At 47.0% G+C, this 17,562-nt stretch overlaps 1 protein-coding gene across 7 annotated transcripts in view; it reads left to right on the forward strand.

Annotated features, from left to right (window-relative positions):
• MTA3 (metastasis associated 1 family member 3) overlaps positions 1-13,508 on the forward strand; it is a 194,248-nt gene extending 180,740 nt beyond the window's left edge. For 3 of the 7 annotated variants that reach the window (XM_066266990.1, XM_066266991.1, XM_066266995.1), the window contains 2 exons: positions 716-862; positions 8,280-9,108. In XM_066266990.1, the coding sequence (XP_066123087.1) occupies positions 716-862; positions 8,280-8,365 (233 nt within the window). In that variant the 3' untranslated portion in view covers positions 8,366-9,108. Of the gene's footprint in view, positions 1-715; positions 863-8,279; positions 9,109-9,211; positions 9,244-10,038 lie in introns of those variants that run through there. The other 4 variants (XM_066266992.1, XM_066266993.1, XM_066266997.1 and 1 more) reach the window with 3 other exon arrangements.
• Positions 13,509-17,562: the final 4,054 nt, after the last annotated feature.

Genomic DNA, 17,562 nt, shown 5'->3' on the forward strand with positions numbered 1-17,562 from the left:
GGAGTGATTGACCCTGTTCCTGTACACTGGTTGTAGAGCCAGAGGAAGAATCCTGTTTTTTCCGAATGCTCTTACGCACCTGATGTGGTACTGCTAAGTTCTAGTGTGATAGAACTAGAGGTCATTTTCTCTGAGACTACCTGTCCAGTTAACTTGGATTGCTTAGTACCTTAAAGTGTCAGATGGCTTATTATTCCCTTAGTAAAGCTTGTATTTAAATGACTTTCTGTAGTGGTTTTTTATTTTTATGTTTGTTTGTTTGTTTATACTGACAACATGAAGCTCAGAGCTCCAGTTAGCAGGGAAAAACCAGCTCACTTTTGATTAAGTAAAGCAGTCATGGTAACAGCACTTTGAAGCTGATTAATTATGCAGATCCTTGGGAAAACAGGCTGGCTCATAAGGGACTATCAGTTCATTAAGAAATAAGATGTAGGCCTGACCTGTGGTGGCACAGTGGATAAAGCGTCGACCTGGAAATGCTGAGGTCGCTGGTTCGAAACCCTGGGCTTGCCTGGTCAAGGCACATATGGGAGTTGATGCTTCCAGCTCCTCTCCCCCTCTCTCTCTGTCTCTCCTCTCTCTCTGTCTCTCCTTCTCCTCTCTAAAAAAAAAAAAAAAAGAAAGAAATAAGATGTATACCTATTAGCCAGTGAAATTTACATAGAGATTTTAATACTGTGTTCTAAGTTGAGAAACCTTTTCCCCCCATTAGAGATCCATCCTTCGAAGAAACCTACTGTAATTCGATCTACACCAACTCTGCAAACCCCAACTACCAAGAGGATGCTTACCACCCCGAACCACACGTCTCTGAGTATTTTGGGGAAAAGGAACTACAGTCATCACAATGGCCTGGATGGTATGTAAGCCCAGGAATGCAGGGGCTGTTCTGATAGGCCAGGGCCCTGCTCCCCTGGCCCAATCCAGGTGTTGACTGCCAAATTTAAAAATGTATAACCAGCCTGACCAGGTGGTGGCGCAATGAATAGCACATCAGCCTAGGACGCTGAGGACCCAGGTTTGAAACTCTGAATTTGCTGGCTTGAGCCCAAGGTCACTGGCTTGAGCAAAGAGTCACTGGCTTGGCCAGAGCCCTATGGTCAAGGCACATAAGAAAGCAGTCAATGAACAACTGAAGTGTTGCAACTATGAGTTGATGCTTCTCATCTCTCCTTGTCTGTTTCTCTCTCTCTCTCTCAAAAAAAAGTGTATAACCAATGGGTTCTGCTCCCTGATTGAACCAAATGTGTGGTAAGAGGAAAAAAGAGAAGGTGGCCGTGTGCCACAGTGGAGACATTTGCCAGGTGACATTTCTATATCTCTTTAGGAGGGACATGTGTGCTCACATTTCCTCTTAGGAGGCTTGTTTGGAGATGAAATGTGTATTTAGCAGGTTGCCTCTGCTAGGTAATAATGTTCTTGCTGTGATACACACTCACTGCTCATTTATGTTTTCTTGAGGAGAAGGGATTATTTGGCCTTTTGTCTGAGACAGCAGTGCTCTCTGGGGGTTCTTCAGCCTCTGTGGATTGTTTTTAATTTGGCATTTGTCCCCTACTTCTTTCATCCTATAAATTTTTTAATTGCTCAAGAGTGCTACAAGTCATGAAAGGAATTGCCTGGGTGATATCCTAAATACAGAAATGATAATTTGTTTGAAATGGAAAAACTGAAAGCTATCACCTCTTATCCAGTGTGCTTCTCTTGGGGTTGGCCGTATAATGACTCTTTGGGTAGAATTGAATTATGTTCCCAATTGAACTATAAACACAAGCATAATAAATCATCCAGGCACTATATATTGTTCATTTCAATAGTCCTGGAGTTTGAAACTGTCTTGATTGTTTAAATGTTGGCATTTATTTATGAAGAAAACCCTTTCCAGGCTTTTCATGTCTTATGGAACTCTAAATTCCCTTAGTGACAGTAAATTATTTACAGTGAGGCCCTGGAGCAAGGATGTGAAATAAGCCTTCTAGTAATAATTTTACATGGTGTTTTATTTTTTCCTTGCATGACTTTTGATGATCGTAGTGATGTCAAAATGAATAAAAATTGAGGGTGAGGAGTTTAGTTTGCATTTATAGGCTTATAGATATGGCTTTCAAGAATTTAGCTACACAGTAATCTTGCAAGAATGACTTCCTTGTTAATGAGAACATTGGCCATCCTTGTGACAATGTGCCCAATGTCTAGACAACAGAAGACCAAGGAACAATTGTGTCAAACGTGAAAACTGAATTTCTTTCCAGCATTTCCTTGCCCACAGCCTGGGCCTTTGCACCCAGGCTTAAATGGAATGGGGGTCCTTCTTTTCCATCTCATCACTTCCCAGGCCTCTCTAGGTTTAGAGTCCTATAAAATTTTTATCTTTATAGTGCGAGTGGAAACGTATCTTTCCCACTCACACCCCGTGGTCATGGTCTTTCTGGGTCTCAGGCCTGCATTGCAGCTCCTGTTGCTCTTTCCTTGTGTTACAGGTACTGTCTCTTTGGAATTTCTAAAAGACTTCTACCTTATAGCATTCCTTCTCTATGGCTTTTTGTCCCATTTCCTTCTGGATGAAGGCTGCTACAAGGTCATTGCTTCTCTGCTCTGAACAGGAGGAATGGGCAGGGCATATAGTGAATCCCTGGAGTTATGTCGACTGAGGACCCTTAGCCTTATTGAGGAAAAGACCCTTGTTTCATTTTCTGAAGTGCCCTACCTGGTGAAACACTTTTTTCTCTTTAAGATCCATTTGTCTTGGTTCTCCTCTCATGGTACAGAGAGGAAGGCTGATGATATGTGCTTACCTTTGTTGTCTCATGTGATTCACACCCCAGACAGCTCCAGGATGTCAGGGGATTTTACTGTTTTGCATAACATTGTATCTCTACCACCTAGCGCAGTGCCTGGAACTTAGTAAGCGCTCAATAAATGTTAATTGCATATCTGAAAGCGATGGAGAAAATGAGATCTGGAGAGATGAATGAACATTTCCACAGTCCCAGGGACAATAAATGGATGGGGATTCCCCCATAGGTGTAACTGATTTCCGAGTCTGTTCTTCTGACCACTGTTACTAATGAAGTTGTGTCTCAACTGTGCTGTAATTGCCCATAAAAATAGAAACTACCTAAGTTACTTTAGCAGCTGATAAATAAGTCAATATGACTGATATTGGAGGACAGACTAGGTAAGTGGGGACCATGGGGTTAGTGGTAATGGCTCAGGGAGCAGCCACCATCCCTGGGGTCGGGAGAGCAAAGGGAAGGAGTTGGGGCTATCACAAGCTGGGGGCTTGAGGAGGGCCCCGAGGAGCTGGTACCCAGACCCCTAGGCGAGGGCGCTGTAGTGTTGGTGCTGGCACCCCTCAGGAGGTGTGATGAGGCTGGTTCTGGGCATGTGGAGTGCAGCTGGGAACTGGGACCAACCTCTGCTGCTACTTGAGGCGATCCTGACAAGTACAGGAAAAAGCCAAGTCCCTTCTCAATCCTCCTTCAGCACCTCTAGCTCCTCTAGCACCCCCTACTGGTGTAGCAGGGAGCCTGGTGGGTATGGAGAAATGTGTGTGCAGAGTCCTAGCCCCAGCATCACAACTGTCCAGCACAGTGCCTGGAACTTAGTAGATGCTCAATAAGTGTTAATCGACCAGAAGTGAGCTTTTATGGATGGACATGGAACTGAGAGACAAGTGTAGCAGAAACACACGTTTTAGAAAATGTCCCCATCTTTGTATTCCCAGTAGACCTTATCCTTGGGGTAATGGTTCTGTTTCTTATTTCTTCAGGATATAGAATCCTGACTAATCTGAATTTCCAAGATGAACTCGAAGTACTAGAAAAAAAAAAGTCAGGCTAATAGTGAGTAGTTAATACTGTCGTACAGTGATTGGTAGATACAAATTTGTGGGAAAGCTAGGCACTTGTGATCCAATAATAAAACTGATTAGCATTGCCACTTAATTATCAGTAAAGCACTGGGCCACACACAGACCTCTGTGACTACTCTCATGAACTTAAACTCTGAGTGTGAAGACAAAATCTGCATAGATTAAAAATCTGCATATATTCTACGTATATCTGTATACGTAGAAGCCCTGTTATTTGGGGTCAGTCGTGATAGGAAGAGTGACATTTTAAAGCACAAACCTACCTCGTACCTTCTCAGTCCCCCGGCCCTTGGCCTCTCCTCTCAGGCTGTTGGGCCAGTGCTGTGTGCCACATGCAGGCATGGTGCTTTCCAAATCCTGTCTTCTCCTTTTTAGACTTACAGATGCTTTGATGACATTTTTATTGCCAGCAAACCCAAGTACCTACCCTACTTAGCCTAGTTGGTTAACTCCAAGTGGCTGTGCGTAGAGAAGGCCCTGAGGTCAGGGATGAAAGAGTCATTACTGGAGAGCTTTGCCATGTCTGAGAGCCTGGGAGTAAGGGCAGCAGGGGAGATGGAGTCATGCCATGGCCATCCGAGTGTTTGCAGTCAGCTGGGATTGACTGTTGACATCTCTGAGTATTTCCTCTGTGGCCTTGGAGGAATCACTTGGTTTCTCGAAACGTGTTTTTTTCTCTGTATAGCACAGAATGTATTTGCCTTAATGGAGTTGTTATCATGATTACAAACTCTTCACCTACTTTATATGACTTGATCTTTTAAACACTTTATGAGCTATGTTTTATAACCTGCATTTTGGTTTTTTATCTGTTATTAAAATAAATTATTTTAGTTACAGCTGACATATAGTATTATATTAGTTTCAGGTGTACAACATAGTGACTAGATATTTAAATAACTTGCAAAGTGATCACCCTGATGAGCCTAGTACCCATTTGGAACCTACATTGTAATAGTGAAAAAACTGAACAAAGCCCAGAGAGGTTGAGGGATTTGCCTGAATTCACACGGCTAGAAAGTAGCAGGGTGAGATTTAACCTTTGAGTTTGGCCTTGTTTCCCCTAGGCCAATAAGGACCCAGACTCTGTGTTGAGTACAGCGTGTACCTGGGAGACAGTTACGTGTTTGTAAATATAGAGAGGAATGCCGTGGGTATTTTTCTTTATTCAAACTGTGAAGTATAATCCATCATTGTCTAATAAAAGTCGTCACCTTCTTTTTCTGCCTCTTTGAACCTCCTCAGCCCCTGTTATGCCCCCCTCCTTTTTCTGGAACTTGGGGCGTAACAGCTTTATTAGTGTCAGAAAGAGGAAAGAAAAAAGAAAGCCGTTTCACAGAATCCACCTAAAGGTGAAATGTGTTTAAATTAAATTATATGCTATTCCCAGCATTGACTCTAACTTGTCGTAGATGTTCATTAAGTGTTAAGATTCCATTCCTTCATTTAAAGAAGAGCTATTATTAAAGTTTTATTTTGAAAAATCTATGTAAATTGTATATAAATCATGTCAAGTCTTTCCTTATAACTACCTAAGAGTATGATTCTCAAAAAATGACTCATGGGTTTGCTTGAAGGTAAATTATTGCACATTAGAGGGGCCCAGTATCTATAAAGAGACATTGCCCTTAGATTAAGTTATTTAGAGGATTATTAAAGACCGGAAATTAGGTTTATAGAAAGGATTCTAGTTTCCTGCATGTCCCTGTAATTAGAGACCCTACAGCAGAGGGGTGGGACATCATGATCCTGAGCCGGTAGAATCCTTTTCAGGGTAAAGGCTGAGTCACAAAGAAATCCAGAGAGAAGGGCAGATGAACTGTACAGGCGGCTCTCATCCTCTCCTGACCCTCTAAGAAGATATACTGGGTCGCCCCTATTGATGCTTGAGTTTTGGTCAGTCAGCAGATCTTGCGTTCATTCCTGGCACAGTGTCAAGGTGACGGCCTACTGTGTTTTGTCATTGGGGATGAGAACAGATTCTGCTGTGTAGTGAGAGAGACCAAGGGAGTATCAACTGGAAGTGACCTTACACCTTTTCTGAGATGACATAGCTTTGGTTCCAGAGGTACCACTAAGTGTGTCAGGAAAACCAACGCGACAAGCTCAGAAGAGAGATATTTTCAATGGGACAGGGTCAGGGCATCTGAGCCAAGGAAATTGATAAATTGTGCAATAATCTTCTTTGTAACCTGCTCTCCTCTGTCTTATTTCCCCTGGGGTATGTGAGTCCACTGTAAATCTAGTTATTTTTTCCTTACTTGTTTTCTGCATCAAGTAATATTTCTCTCAATCTCCCATATAAAAGGCATCTAATGCAGATGCCTCTAAATACAATATTATGATCTGAGGTGTGAAGACTGTCCTTTTGATGATTTGTTTCTGAAATCAATCATTCAACAGTTCCAACTGTTTGCATCCCAACCCTGGGAGATGGGCAGTGGTGAGGGCCACTGGACTAGTGAGAGAGCTCAAGGAATGCATCTGCTGTCTTCACAAATCCCAATAAAAATATACCGCCAGGAACAGCTGATGGCATTTCTAAGCATGCTTCAGCCTAGCCTGGCTTTTGTCAAAATTTTATGCCATTTCCAAAGATTATGATATTTTTGAATCTTGTAAAACATTGTTTATGGAAGAACATCAAGTACCCCTAGCCTCTGGTCTCCTAGTTTCAAGGTGTAATGTTCTATGACCTGGTTAAATAACAAAAGTACCTTCAAGCCCCCACCCCTCCAGTATTTTAATGGATCCTTACTGCTGCAGGGTTTACTGGATGTGAAGCAATTAGAGCAGAGTACCTAATGTATCAGGCTAGGTGGAACTTTATCAGAGGACAGTGGGTGGATGGTCTCGCATACTGTAAAGCTGTGGGGTGGGGGTTGTAGGGAAGACAGACCCGAGAGCATTAGGCAAGAGTAATCCACACCTTGAGGTTTTGGTATATTCTGGTAGGATGCCAAATTAGCCACCCTTGGGACCATGCCTGGGTTTACTAGAAGTTTCTCCCAAAGAATGCTTCTTTCCTGTCCCATAAGGAAATACTAGCATGTGAGCCTATACAGGTCTATACCTGTGACCTTCTCAATAGTATGGACGTCTCAGAAGAGGGACAGAAGTCCATGGTAGTTACTCAAGGGTGCTCAGTGGTGAAGAGCTGGCCTCCTCGGAAAGTGTCTCTAATAACCTGCAAGGGTCATTATGGACAATCTTTTTAATCAGCCTGTCCCTATGTACTTCCATTCTCAGTGACATGTAGAAGGTGCACCTCTGAGAAAGATAGTGAACCTCTAACTTGAAAACTTGGGTCACAGTTTTTTGGGAGGAGGTATAGATGCTTGGGAAAGGAAGGGGAAGAAATAGCAGAAGGAGGGGATTGAGTCCTCAAAAAGCACTCTTCTTTGGAAGAGGTTCAACTCGTCCATTAAAAGCACAGACACAAATGTCTGAGCAAGCCACTGGGACATCAGTATTAAATGCCCCAGGGAAGTAAAGTCCAATCTCAAAAACCAGTTGATTTAGGCATCCCCCTGGGTCCCAGCTCTTTGGGTTCCAGTGAAGGAGTAAGAAGTCTTCTGAGTCTGCAGGGTCCCCAGGCAATGGAAATGGAAAGATCTGTCACAGTCTAGTTGATTTGGGTCCCCCGCTGGGTTTATTTTGAGCTTCCCAGCCCCTTGCTCATTGTTATTTTCTTTCCCTGTTACCTCTTCCAGATGACTGAGCACTCTAAGCTCAGAAAACATCTGTTATAACCCATACATTTTCCTCCCTCCACTGAATATTTATTTTTATTAACTATTTATATATTAATGAGTGTGAAAATGAATTAATGTTAAACTGAGGAGCAAGCTTGAAGGCACCTTTGTAGATGGAGGTTCCTAAAGAGGATATCTGAGAAGACGATTTTCATACAGTTTGAAGGCAGCTTCACGTGGTGCCTGCAGGAGCCCTTCTGGGCAGGCAGTGATCAAGGCCAAAATGGATCCTGGGAAACAGGGCTGACTACCATGAGGGCGTCTGAGACCAAACAGCAGAAAAATAGCCAAGATATAACATATTGGATCTCCTGCATTGGTCCTCCACTTTTCTTTTTGTTTTTCTCCAATTTATTTTTCTGTGTCTTTTTACTCTGCCTTCTAGGACACTTTCCCAACTTGATATTCCAACCAGATTTGTCTGTTTCTCCTTTTAGTTTGTTAAATTTTGCTTCATGTATTTTGAAGTTCTTTGAGTATATATGTATTTAGAATTTTTGTCTTTTTAACCTTTTTATCATTATAAAATGATTCTCTTTATTTCTGTTAATACTCCTTGTCTTGAAGTTTATTTTGTCTGATGTTAACATGACCACACCAGTTTTCTTTTCCTCTTGTTTTTTTTTGTTTGTTTGTTTGTTTTTTAGGTGAGAGGAGGGAAGATAGTGAGGCAGACTCCTCACGCACTTCAACCGGGATCCACCCAGCAACCCCACTTGGGGCCGATGCTTAAGTCCTGAGCTATTTTTAGCACCTGAGGCTGTCTCGCTCCCACTGAGCTATCCGCAGTGCCCAAAGCCACGCTTGAACTAACTGAGCCAGGGTGTTGGAGGGAAAAAGGGAGAGAAGGAGGAGAGGGAGGTGGGGAGAAGCATGTGGTTGCTTCTCCTGTGTGTCCTGACCAGAATCGAACCCAGGACATCTGTATGCTGGGCTGATGCTCTATCTACTGAGCCAATGGCCAGGGCCATCTTTTTCTCTTGTTTTTAGTTTTTTTTTTAATGAATTTTTCTAGTTTTATTAAACTCAAAATAGGATGATCCTTATAACAGCTCTAAAGGCAACAAATGTAGTTTTAGCACAGATTAAAAATAAAACCTGTAGGCCTGGCCAGGTAGTTCAGTGAATAAGAGCATCATCTTGGCATGTGAGAATTTGTTGGCTCTATTCCTGGTCAGGGCACGTGTGAGAAGAAACCAGTGAATGCACAATTAAAATGGAACAACTAAGTAGAATAGTGAACTGATGCTTTCCTCCCCCCGTTTCTCTCTCAAATCAATGGAAATAAAGAAAAAGAAAAAAGGAATGGGCAGTTTGGTATAGTAGGAAAAACTTAACCTGAATTAAGATCTCAGTTCAAATGTTGATTCCTCAACTTACTTGTTGTGTGACCTTGAGCAAGTTCCTAACCTTTAACCTTTGGGGAAAGTTAAATAAATCTGTTACATAATCTACAGTAGGTTCAATAAAGCAAAAGTTACCCTGAATCCTAAGCTGAATTATCTGGATTTTTATTTCACACATACTTGCTGAGCCCTGTCAAAAGCCAGGCTGTGTACACGTATCTCCCCTATTCTAGAAAGGCTCATGAAGTGAGGGCGCAGTTCTGCTCCGTCCTGCGGACCTTCCTCAGGATGGCGGGAGGCTGTCGAGGTGAGCGGCCCTGTGTCCTCTCCCGGTCGCAGGTGGCATGCATGATGGGAGAGAGTGTCCGAGTGCCACCCGGGCAGGATCGCCCGATCCCATCTCAGCACACAGCCCCCGCTCCCCTCCGAGCCACTTTCCTGATAACCAAGCCAGAGATTTCACAACCCACTCATTCTGTCCGATGGTGATGCTTTGGTTTTACACACTTCTGCTTTTCATTCACTCATTTCTACTGAGTCTGCCCAGCTCCGGGACAGGAGTGTTGAAGGTCTTTGAGGGAAATGGAGAGGCTGAGAATGAGGGATGCTGTGGGTGTTGGAGGTTCATTCCCCTCCTATAACAAACTGTGTTTCTAGCATCTGAGTGCCCACAGCATTATGATTAATTATGGTTACCTCAGATCCGGTGTTCCTCCTCTGGCCAGGGTGTTCCCCCTCCCTTAGCCTCTGGTCACAGAGTCCCATGATGTCAGTCTGATAAGCATACGAGCACTTACCAGGTGAGCTGTAGTGCCTTGCCATCCAAAGCCCAGCTTTTAAAGATATGTACTTCAATATTATTCACATATTTTCTTGGCCTCAGTTAAAGTTTCCTCTGGTCCAGCCTTAAACTACATCATGAGCTTTTATCGGGGTCCATGCCCAGTTTCCTTCCTTTGGAGGTTGTGATGGGGTGGGAGGGATGATTCCACCCCTCCTCTCGCTTTGCCTCTGCTATAGAAATTCATTTAACTCTGACCCTTTTCCTTTCCTTTTCCAGAACTCACATGCTGCGTGTCAGACTGAGCTATCCCCGTTTCATCCTATAATCCCAACACTTGCTACATTGTCCTGCTGATGTTCGCAGCCGTGCCTGGGAAGGAGGCAGCCCTATTCCCAGTACATTTCAGTGGGAGACCTCCATGTGCACCCCTGGAGACGCGATGGGGCGGGGGAAGAAACTGCAGGAGTGCGCGTCTCAAACGCTGAGTCTCCATGTGTGAATCAGTGTCACCTCGCTATGCTCTCAGAGACCTTGCTGCCCCAGCGAGACCCACCGGGGAATTAAGGGGATGAAGGAGCCCGTCTGTCTCCTCCTTTCTCTGTACCCGCAGCCCGCAGCCTGGGCACAGCGGCTCCTGGGGCAGGGGGCAGCTGAGAGCCCAGAGCCACTGCTGCCCTGCATGTGTCAGCTCAGCTCTGTGTAAGCTGTATGATTGTGTACAGGCGGGACATGGCAGCTTGCTGAATGGATTTTCCTTAACAGATGTGCCATGCAGTTTGCAATATTTCCCTTGTCCTTGCTGTTACTCTCACTGGCTTTTTCTCAATAGGCTTCATGGTTATTTTTTTTAACAGGGAAGTTTTCCTCTTTACTCCCTGCATTGTATATTTGACCGCCTCCCCTACCCCTCCAAGGTATAGAATTATCTGAGGTTCTGACAAAAGATAAGAAAACCATCTTGGGTAAGCCTGTGAATTCTTCATGTTGTGTGTATTTTGTCATTGAAGAGAGGTTGGTGTTCTGGTTGGTTCTGCTTGGTCCCAGACACCTCCCACTGGTGCAGGTGTTTAAACTGAGCCAAGTGTGTATGTCACTGTGACAAGCCGCTTGCATACTGCCCTGTTCCCTTACAGCCAGACCAGCCGATGAGGGATTGCAGCCATGTTGGTCCTTAGGCAGGTCACAGATCACCCAGGTTTATGTGGAGCAGACGGAGTCTGTCTCACCAAGGAAGGTGAGGTGAGAGAGCTGAGTTTGCAGGTGAGCACCCACACTACCGGCCTGCAGCCAGTTTCCGCTGGCTTGGGCTCTTCCTGTCTGCTGTCAGCACCAGCCCTTGATGGTATGACAAGCTGGTGCTGTGCAGCTCTGTGCACACAGCTGCAGGTGGGAACTTAGTGCCCCATTGGCTCCCTGAGCAGGTGTGAGTCTGGCTACTCCTCCGCCCTTCGTTTGCAGGGACAGGCTGCAGGGACCAGTCTCAGCACCCTGAAAGACATTTGGAGTCTGGCCTCCCAGCTGTCCCTGGGGTCTGCAGCTGCCGGCTGATAGTGGGTGTCCCAGACAGCTAGGTGGCTGCAGGACAGAGTGGCTGCGATTGAGTTGATTCACCCTCCTCCCACCTTGGTCCCCAGGCAAAGTGAGGTATCAGTATAATGACAGTGACACTCTAGATGTCCAGCTCCGCGGAGAGAAAGTGGCGTGTGCTGGCTGCAGGTGCTGCTCGGAGCTCGAGCTGCTGCTTCTGGTTTTGCAGTCACGGTGGCTTCTCTTCTGAGTAGGAGTTGGTTCTCATCTTAGGCTTTTGCGGGGGTGACCCAGGCACGTTCTCACCACTGCCAACTCTTGGAGCTATTCTGGGTCTTGGCTTGGGGCCCCAAGGGTGGACCTGTGTTAGAGGAGGTCGGTGAGTCTGGCGGAGGTGGCAGGCATTGCCCTCGGGGTTTCCCGAGACAAGGTCAGAAAAGACCCAGGAGAGGGGCACCTGGCTCTCCACATCACACGCCACATGCTGTATTCTTCTTGAAAGAGAGAGACATGGGACAGTTGTCTCTCTGTGCCCCGGCCCTGGATTTATTGAATATTATTGCACATGGACGGCAGACTGCTTCCCTCGCCCTTTCCTAACCCACGAGAAATGTGACTGTCGATTAGAGAAGCAATCAGCTGCCTATGTCTCAGCTGCCAGCCTTATCCTCTTTGCCTGCTGGGAGAGGCCCTCCTTCCCAGGCCCAGGAGACTGGGAGCTCGGGGCCAGGCCAGGTCAGAAGGAAGCACAGAGAGGCCCATCCCAGTTCCAGGTCACATTTAGCTTTGGGACACGTGCAGCTAGCTCATTCTGAGCCACATGTACCAAGAAAGCTCTCCATCCACCGTGTGGAGAGCTCCCGGCCCTGCAGCCTCATCCTCCTACGCAGAGGGTGTTGACCAAGGCCCGCTGCTCCTACTTCACCTTTGGGAAGCCCCTCTGCATGCATAGGGAACACTCAGGGAACTGGGGAAGGAGGCCCATCGGCCTCTAGCGTTTGCCTTTGCCGTTCTGAGCCCTTGCTGCCGAGATGGTGTCTGGGGTCGTAGTGTCACCATTGTGTGTCATTGTCGTGCGGTGAGCTTGTAGGGTGACATATATAGACTGCGTGCCTGCAGGCCGTGGGTGCAGAGCTGAGCCTGGTCTGTGCCCCCTTGGATGAAGTCCCGAAAGCTCCGCAAGTCATCTTCCCTCCCTCTCCAGCACCACCCCCCAACCCCCAGTTTCCCAGACAGGCTGCCAAAGAGGACACCAGACTGGATTTTCTGCATGCCTCTCCCAAGTCCACCTTGTCCACGGCCCAGATTCTACTGTCAGCATCCAACCAGGAAAACAGAGCCATCCTAAGTATTTAAAAGAGAGGGGGTTTTAGTCCAGATCATTGTTTCAAACAGAAACAAGATAAGCGGGGAGGCCAAACGGGAGCAAGGAGCAACCCAGAGATGCGAGGGGAGGCTGGCGGATCGTGGGCAAGGCCGTGTTACGAGACTGTGGAGCTCAGGGACATTGGGAGGAACCTGGGACTGTAGAGGGCCTATATGGTGGGAACTGCAGCAACAAGGAGGCACCGTCTGCCGGAAACAATTCCCTAGGCACAGACAGAGAAAGGGCCTGGCTTCTCTCCACCGGCCCCTTCCAGATTCCTGCAGGTGCCTCTTGTTAGCTACCTTGGAAGTCAGCGGACCTGGGGGCCTGAGACAGTCAGCCTGCAGTGGTCAGCCTCCCACCACGCAGAGCAGAGCAGAGCAGGGGGGGGCGAGGAGCAGGTCGGAGAGTGAGCAGGCCGGGGCATGCGTGGCGATAGTCTGCTCTGTGCCACACGGGAGCCTGGTCACGCCCCATGTTGTCCTAACTCCCGGTGAGGGGAGAGAGAGGAGCTGCCCCCCTGGGTTTTTGTAGATTTGTTTTCACTCTTCCTAGAGAGGAAAGTGCTTTTGGGAGGGAGGGGAAAGCCTTTATTTTTAACAGCTGTCCCTGTTTTCCTTTGGGGGAATTCACCCACTTAGTGGCCCCACCTCGCCATGCCCCTCAGGAAAGCTGTGTCCCAGTTATCGGTCCGCCCTCTGAGTTCTCTGCCCCAGTCTCTGGTTTTCGTTGCCAGAGAACACTGACCCAGACCACGCGTCAGTAGTCACGAGTATTTCCCCAGGATAATTCATTCAGAGAGTGATGTTACAGTGTGGACCGTCTGTCTGTAAGTATGCCATCTACTAATCAATTTGTATCGTGTTTCCAATAAATTTCTGGAAATTAAGTCTGGTTTTATGCTGTCCTTTGCTGGGACAGTGGCGTAGCTGTCGGGCTGGGCACCCCTCCCGCGCCCTGAGCCTCAGGGGCTCTGGTCTCAGCTGCAGCATCTCCTGTATAGCTAGCTCCAAGGGCCGGGGGAGGTGACAGGCTAGGCCAGTCAGTCTGATGTCCCCCGGCCACACTGAGACTTTCAGAGGCCTTACCCCGGGGCTTGCATTTTCTTTCGCTGTCTCATAAGCCAAATTGAAGTTTTGTGAGGGCAGGTCACTCTGATAGATGGCCTTTGACCCTCTGTGCTCCAAGTCTGGAGGTATGAGGAGCAACAGGCAGATGTTCCCCATCAACCACTTTGCACTGCTCTGCCCAGTGCCAGTCGTAGGATGTGTGCTGGCTGCACGGACGGCGAGCCGAGGGCATGTGCTGGGCCCTGTCCAAGGGGAAGGCTCCCATGCAAACCACGTGGACAGGGGAGCTGTGTAATCTGCACACGGGAGCCCAGCATCCTTCGCACACCATCCTCCTCAGGCCTGAAAGTCAGAAATAAAAATGTCTGAGTTAACGTGAAAGGTACGGGAGCCTGGTCCGAATGCCTGGCATTCTCCCTTCCTTTCCCGGACCCTGAGTGCTGAAGCCTGACTGGGTGACGTTATTCTCTGTTGTGTATTTTATTGGTTCCAACCTGTTTGACTGCAGTGGAGACTCTGCCTCAGTTTCCATGGGGGGGGTGGCCATTGCAGGGTCACTTGGGACTTCTCAGACCATGATTGTGAAGTACGCCTGTTTGTGACTTTTGTTCACTGGCATTTGTAAGAGATTGAGAGACAGATGGAGATAGCGAGGTAAAGAGATGGTGAAAGAGTCATGTGAAAGAGAGAGTCATTTAGTCCAAATTTTTTTGAAGAGTTTCCCTGGAAAAGCAAGACAACCATGTGTCAGGTTACTGGAGCACGGCAGGGTTGTAAGTTAGGCTGTGTCTGTACTCGGAGGAGTTCCGGATAGATGGCTCAGTAAGGCTGGCCTGGTGGTGGTTGGGAGGTTTTGTGGAAGCAGAGGCAGCCCTCAATGTAGAACACAGCAGCCCCACCTCCGTGAAATCCCTCAGGTGCTCCGTGGTCTGGGTGTCTTTTTATTAAGACATTTTATCCTGACTCAAATATTTCCTTCTTTCTGGAAGCTGATCTGTAGAGCACAGTGTCCCATGCCCTATCTCCCAAGGTGTCCCAACCTTAAGTCCCATTGCTGAGACTGTTTGTTTTTTGACGGAGACAGAGAGAGGGACAGATAGGGACAGACAGACAGGAAGGGAAAGAGATGAGAAACATCAATTCTTTTTTTGTGTCACCTTAATTGTTCATTGATTGCTTTCTCATGTGTGCCTTGCCAGGGGACAGGGAGGTTGCAGCAGAGTGAGTGACCCCTTTCTCAAGCCAGCGACCTTGGGCTCAAGCCAGCGACCTTGGGCTTCAAGCTGGTGAGCCCATGCTCGAGCTGGTGAGCTCAGGGTTTCTAACCTGAGTCCTCTGCGTCCCAGTCTGATGCTCTATCCACGGCGCCACCGCCTGGTCAGGCGAGACTCAGTTTTTATGGTCAGACTTTCTCAAGAGGTTTCTTCTGGGTAAGTGTTACCTTCCATTTGTTCTAATCTTGCTCATAAACTGCAGGGGTCACTGAATGAAACCTTACAGCCTGTAGGGACTGTTGCCACCCCAGAGCGGTGGAGGCCAGACTCACCAGGTGACTTTGGGCTGTTTGCTGAGTGGTCCTTTTATATGTTCTTTAGGAGCTTGTTTTTAGAACCAGGCATTCCAATCCTTTGTCACCCCCTAAGCCTTCACCCCAAGAGCCAAGCCTTCTAAGAATTCTTTACCTATCTTCCCTCTACCCCAAGACTGACTATATGTAATAGTGCCTTTCCAACAGCCCAGGGAGGCATCCCTTGGCCTCTAGAGGGCCCTCCTGGCACCCACATGCTGAGTCCATTCCTCTGTGACCCTCCCTTAGGGCCTTGCAGTAGAATGACCTTACTCAGCCTAGACTGTCACTAGCTGTATGACTCAGGGTAGGTAATTCAGCCTCTCTGTGCCTCAGTTCTTTCATCTGTACGATAGGATAATCGTATCTACCTCATAGGACTAAATAAATTGTAAAGTGCTTAGTACAGGGTCTGGGACAGAGTGTTTGTTATTATTCTGTCATCGTTTTCTCCCCGGTCTCATTTTCACCTTCTCTCCCTTCTCCTCCCACCACTGAACAGTCAGACCTGTCCTCTACTTAGCTTCACCCGAAGCTATCATCTTATCTCCCTTTGCTGGCACATGTGTGGGAAGAAGGAAGAATTGTCTCCGTTGCTTCACATCTCATTAATTTCTCAACCCATTATAGTACTTGATAGCTTCCATTCTGCCCCTGCTCCCAGCCACTCACTGAAATTGCTGTCGATAAAGGCATTAAGTGACTTCCTAATTGCCGAGTCCAACGCTATTTTTAGTCATTGCACTTGAGCTTTCTTGAGCATTTGAAACTGTTGTCATCATATTACTTTTCTTTGTTTGTGACACAGACCCCTTTATCCTCTCCCCAGAGAAACACTAAACAACAACATTCAGATACTGCTCATAGTTCGTTTTTTACAAAGATAATTTGCCCTGGCCGGTTGGCTCAGCGGTAGAGCGTCAGCCTAGCGTGCGGAGGACCCGGGTTCGATTCCCGGCCAGGGCACACAGGAGAAGCGCCCATTTGCTTCTCCACCCCTCCGCCGCGCTTTCCTCTCTGTCTCTCTCTTCCCCTCCCGCAGCCAAGGCTCCATTGGAGCAAAGATGGCCTGGGCGCTGGGGATGGCTCTGTGGCCTCTGCCTTAGGCGCTAGAGTGGCTCTGGTCGCAACATGGCGACGCCCAGGATGGGCAGAGCATCGCCCCCTGGTGGGCAGAGCTCGCCCCCTGGTGGGCAGAGCGTCGCCCCTGGTGGGCGTGCCAGGTGGAACCCGGTCGTGCGCATGCGGGAGTCTGTCTGACTGTCTCTCCCTGTTTCCAGCTTCTAAAAACGAATAATAAAAAAAAAAAAAAAAAAAAAAGATAATTTCAGCTAGGGTGGTCACCTGTGTACCCCTTTCCCGTGTTCTTCCATTTCTGAGGCAGACACTCTCTTTAATTTGGTGTTTGTCATCCCAGTGCATGATTTTATACAATTAGTATGTTATCTCTAAATCAATACAGATCATGTTTTGCATATTATTAAATTTTCTACAAATGATCATTCAGCATTTCTTGAAAAGCTTATGTTAATAGTACCAAACAGTGCCCCGTGAATCCAGGTTGTCAGTCCGAGATGCTGGGCCAGACGGCATCAGCCACAGTTTAGTTTTCAGGTCCTCTTTCTTCAGCATGAACTTAGGAGTTCTGAAAATGCTTTACTCTTGCATGAGGCACTTTGCAGCCTGTCTGGGTATTTTATGTTTGGCTTTTACCCTCATAAAAGGTGTCTAGGTTCTGTTTTTTTTTAACTGGCAATTTCTATACTGGGGCGAAGAGATTGCCTTGACTTCTTTTATGTTCTTGCTGCTGCATTCCTGGTTTTCTTCCTAATAAAGGTTTCTTCTAGGCTTTTACTGGGTCTTCTTTCGTGTGTCTCTTACTTGTGGAGATTTTGTTTAAAGGATGGTTCTTAGTCTTCTTTCCCAGGTGACTATTTATTCCCATAAGCTCAACTCCAAATTAATAAGAGGAAGATTCTGAAATGCTACCTGTGGTTCAAAGTGCGCTGCTGTGTACGTCCCCCTGGAGGGCCTCCAAGCCCCTCCAACTCGTCTTAACTCTGTATCTGCTCCCAGCTGCTCTACTACCTGTGTCCTCAATGTGACACTGTCTGCTCATCATCCAGTCGCCTCTCCTCCTCACCTTGGCTGTGCCTCTTTGTCTGTCCCGCACTGTCTTTATTCAGGTCCTCGCTTGGAACAACAGACTGTTACCTACTTAGGTCGGCTCTGCATCCCCTCACAGTCTGCCCACAGTGTTAACTGACCAA

Source organism: Saccopteryx bilineata, chromosome 3 (genome assembly GCF_036850765.1).
Source record: "Saccopteryx bilineata isolate mSacBil1 chromosome 3, mSacBil1_pri_phased_curated, whole genome shotgun sequence".
Lineage (NCBI taxonomy): Eukaryota > Metazoa > Chordata > Mammalia > Chiroptera > Emballonuridae > Saccopteryx > Saccopteryx bilineata.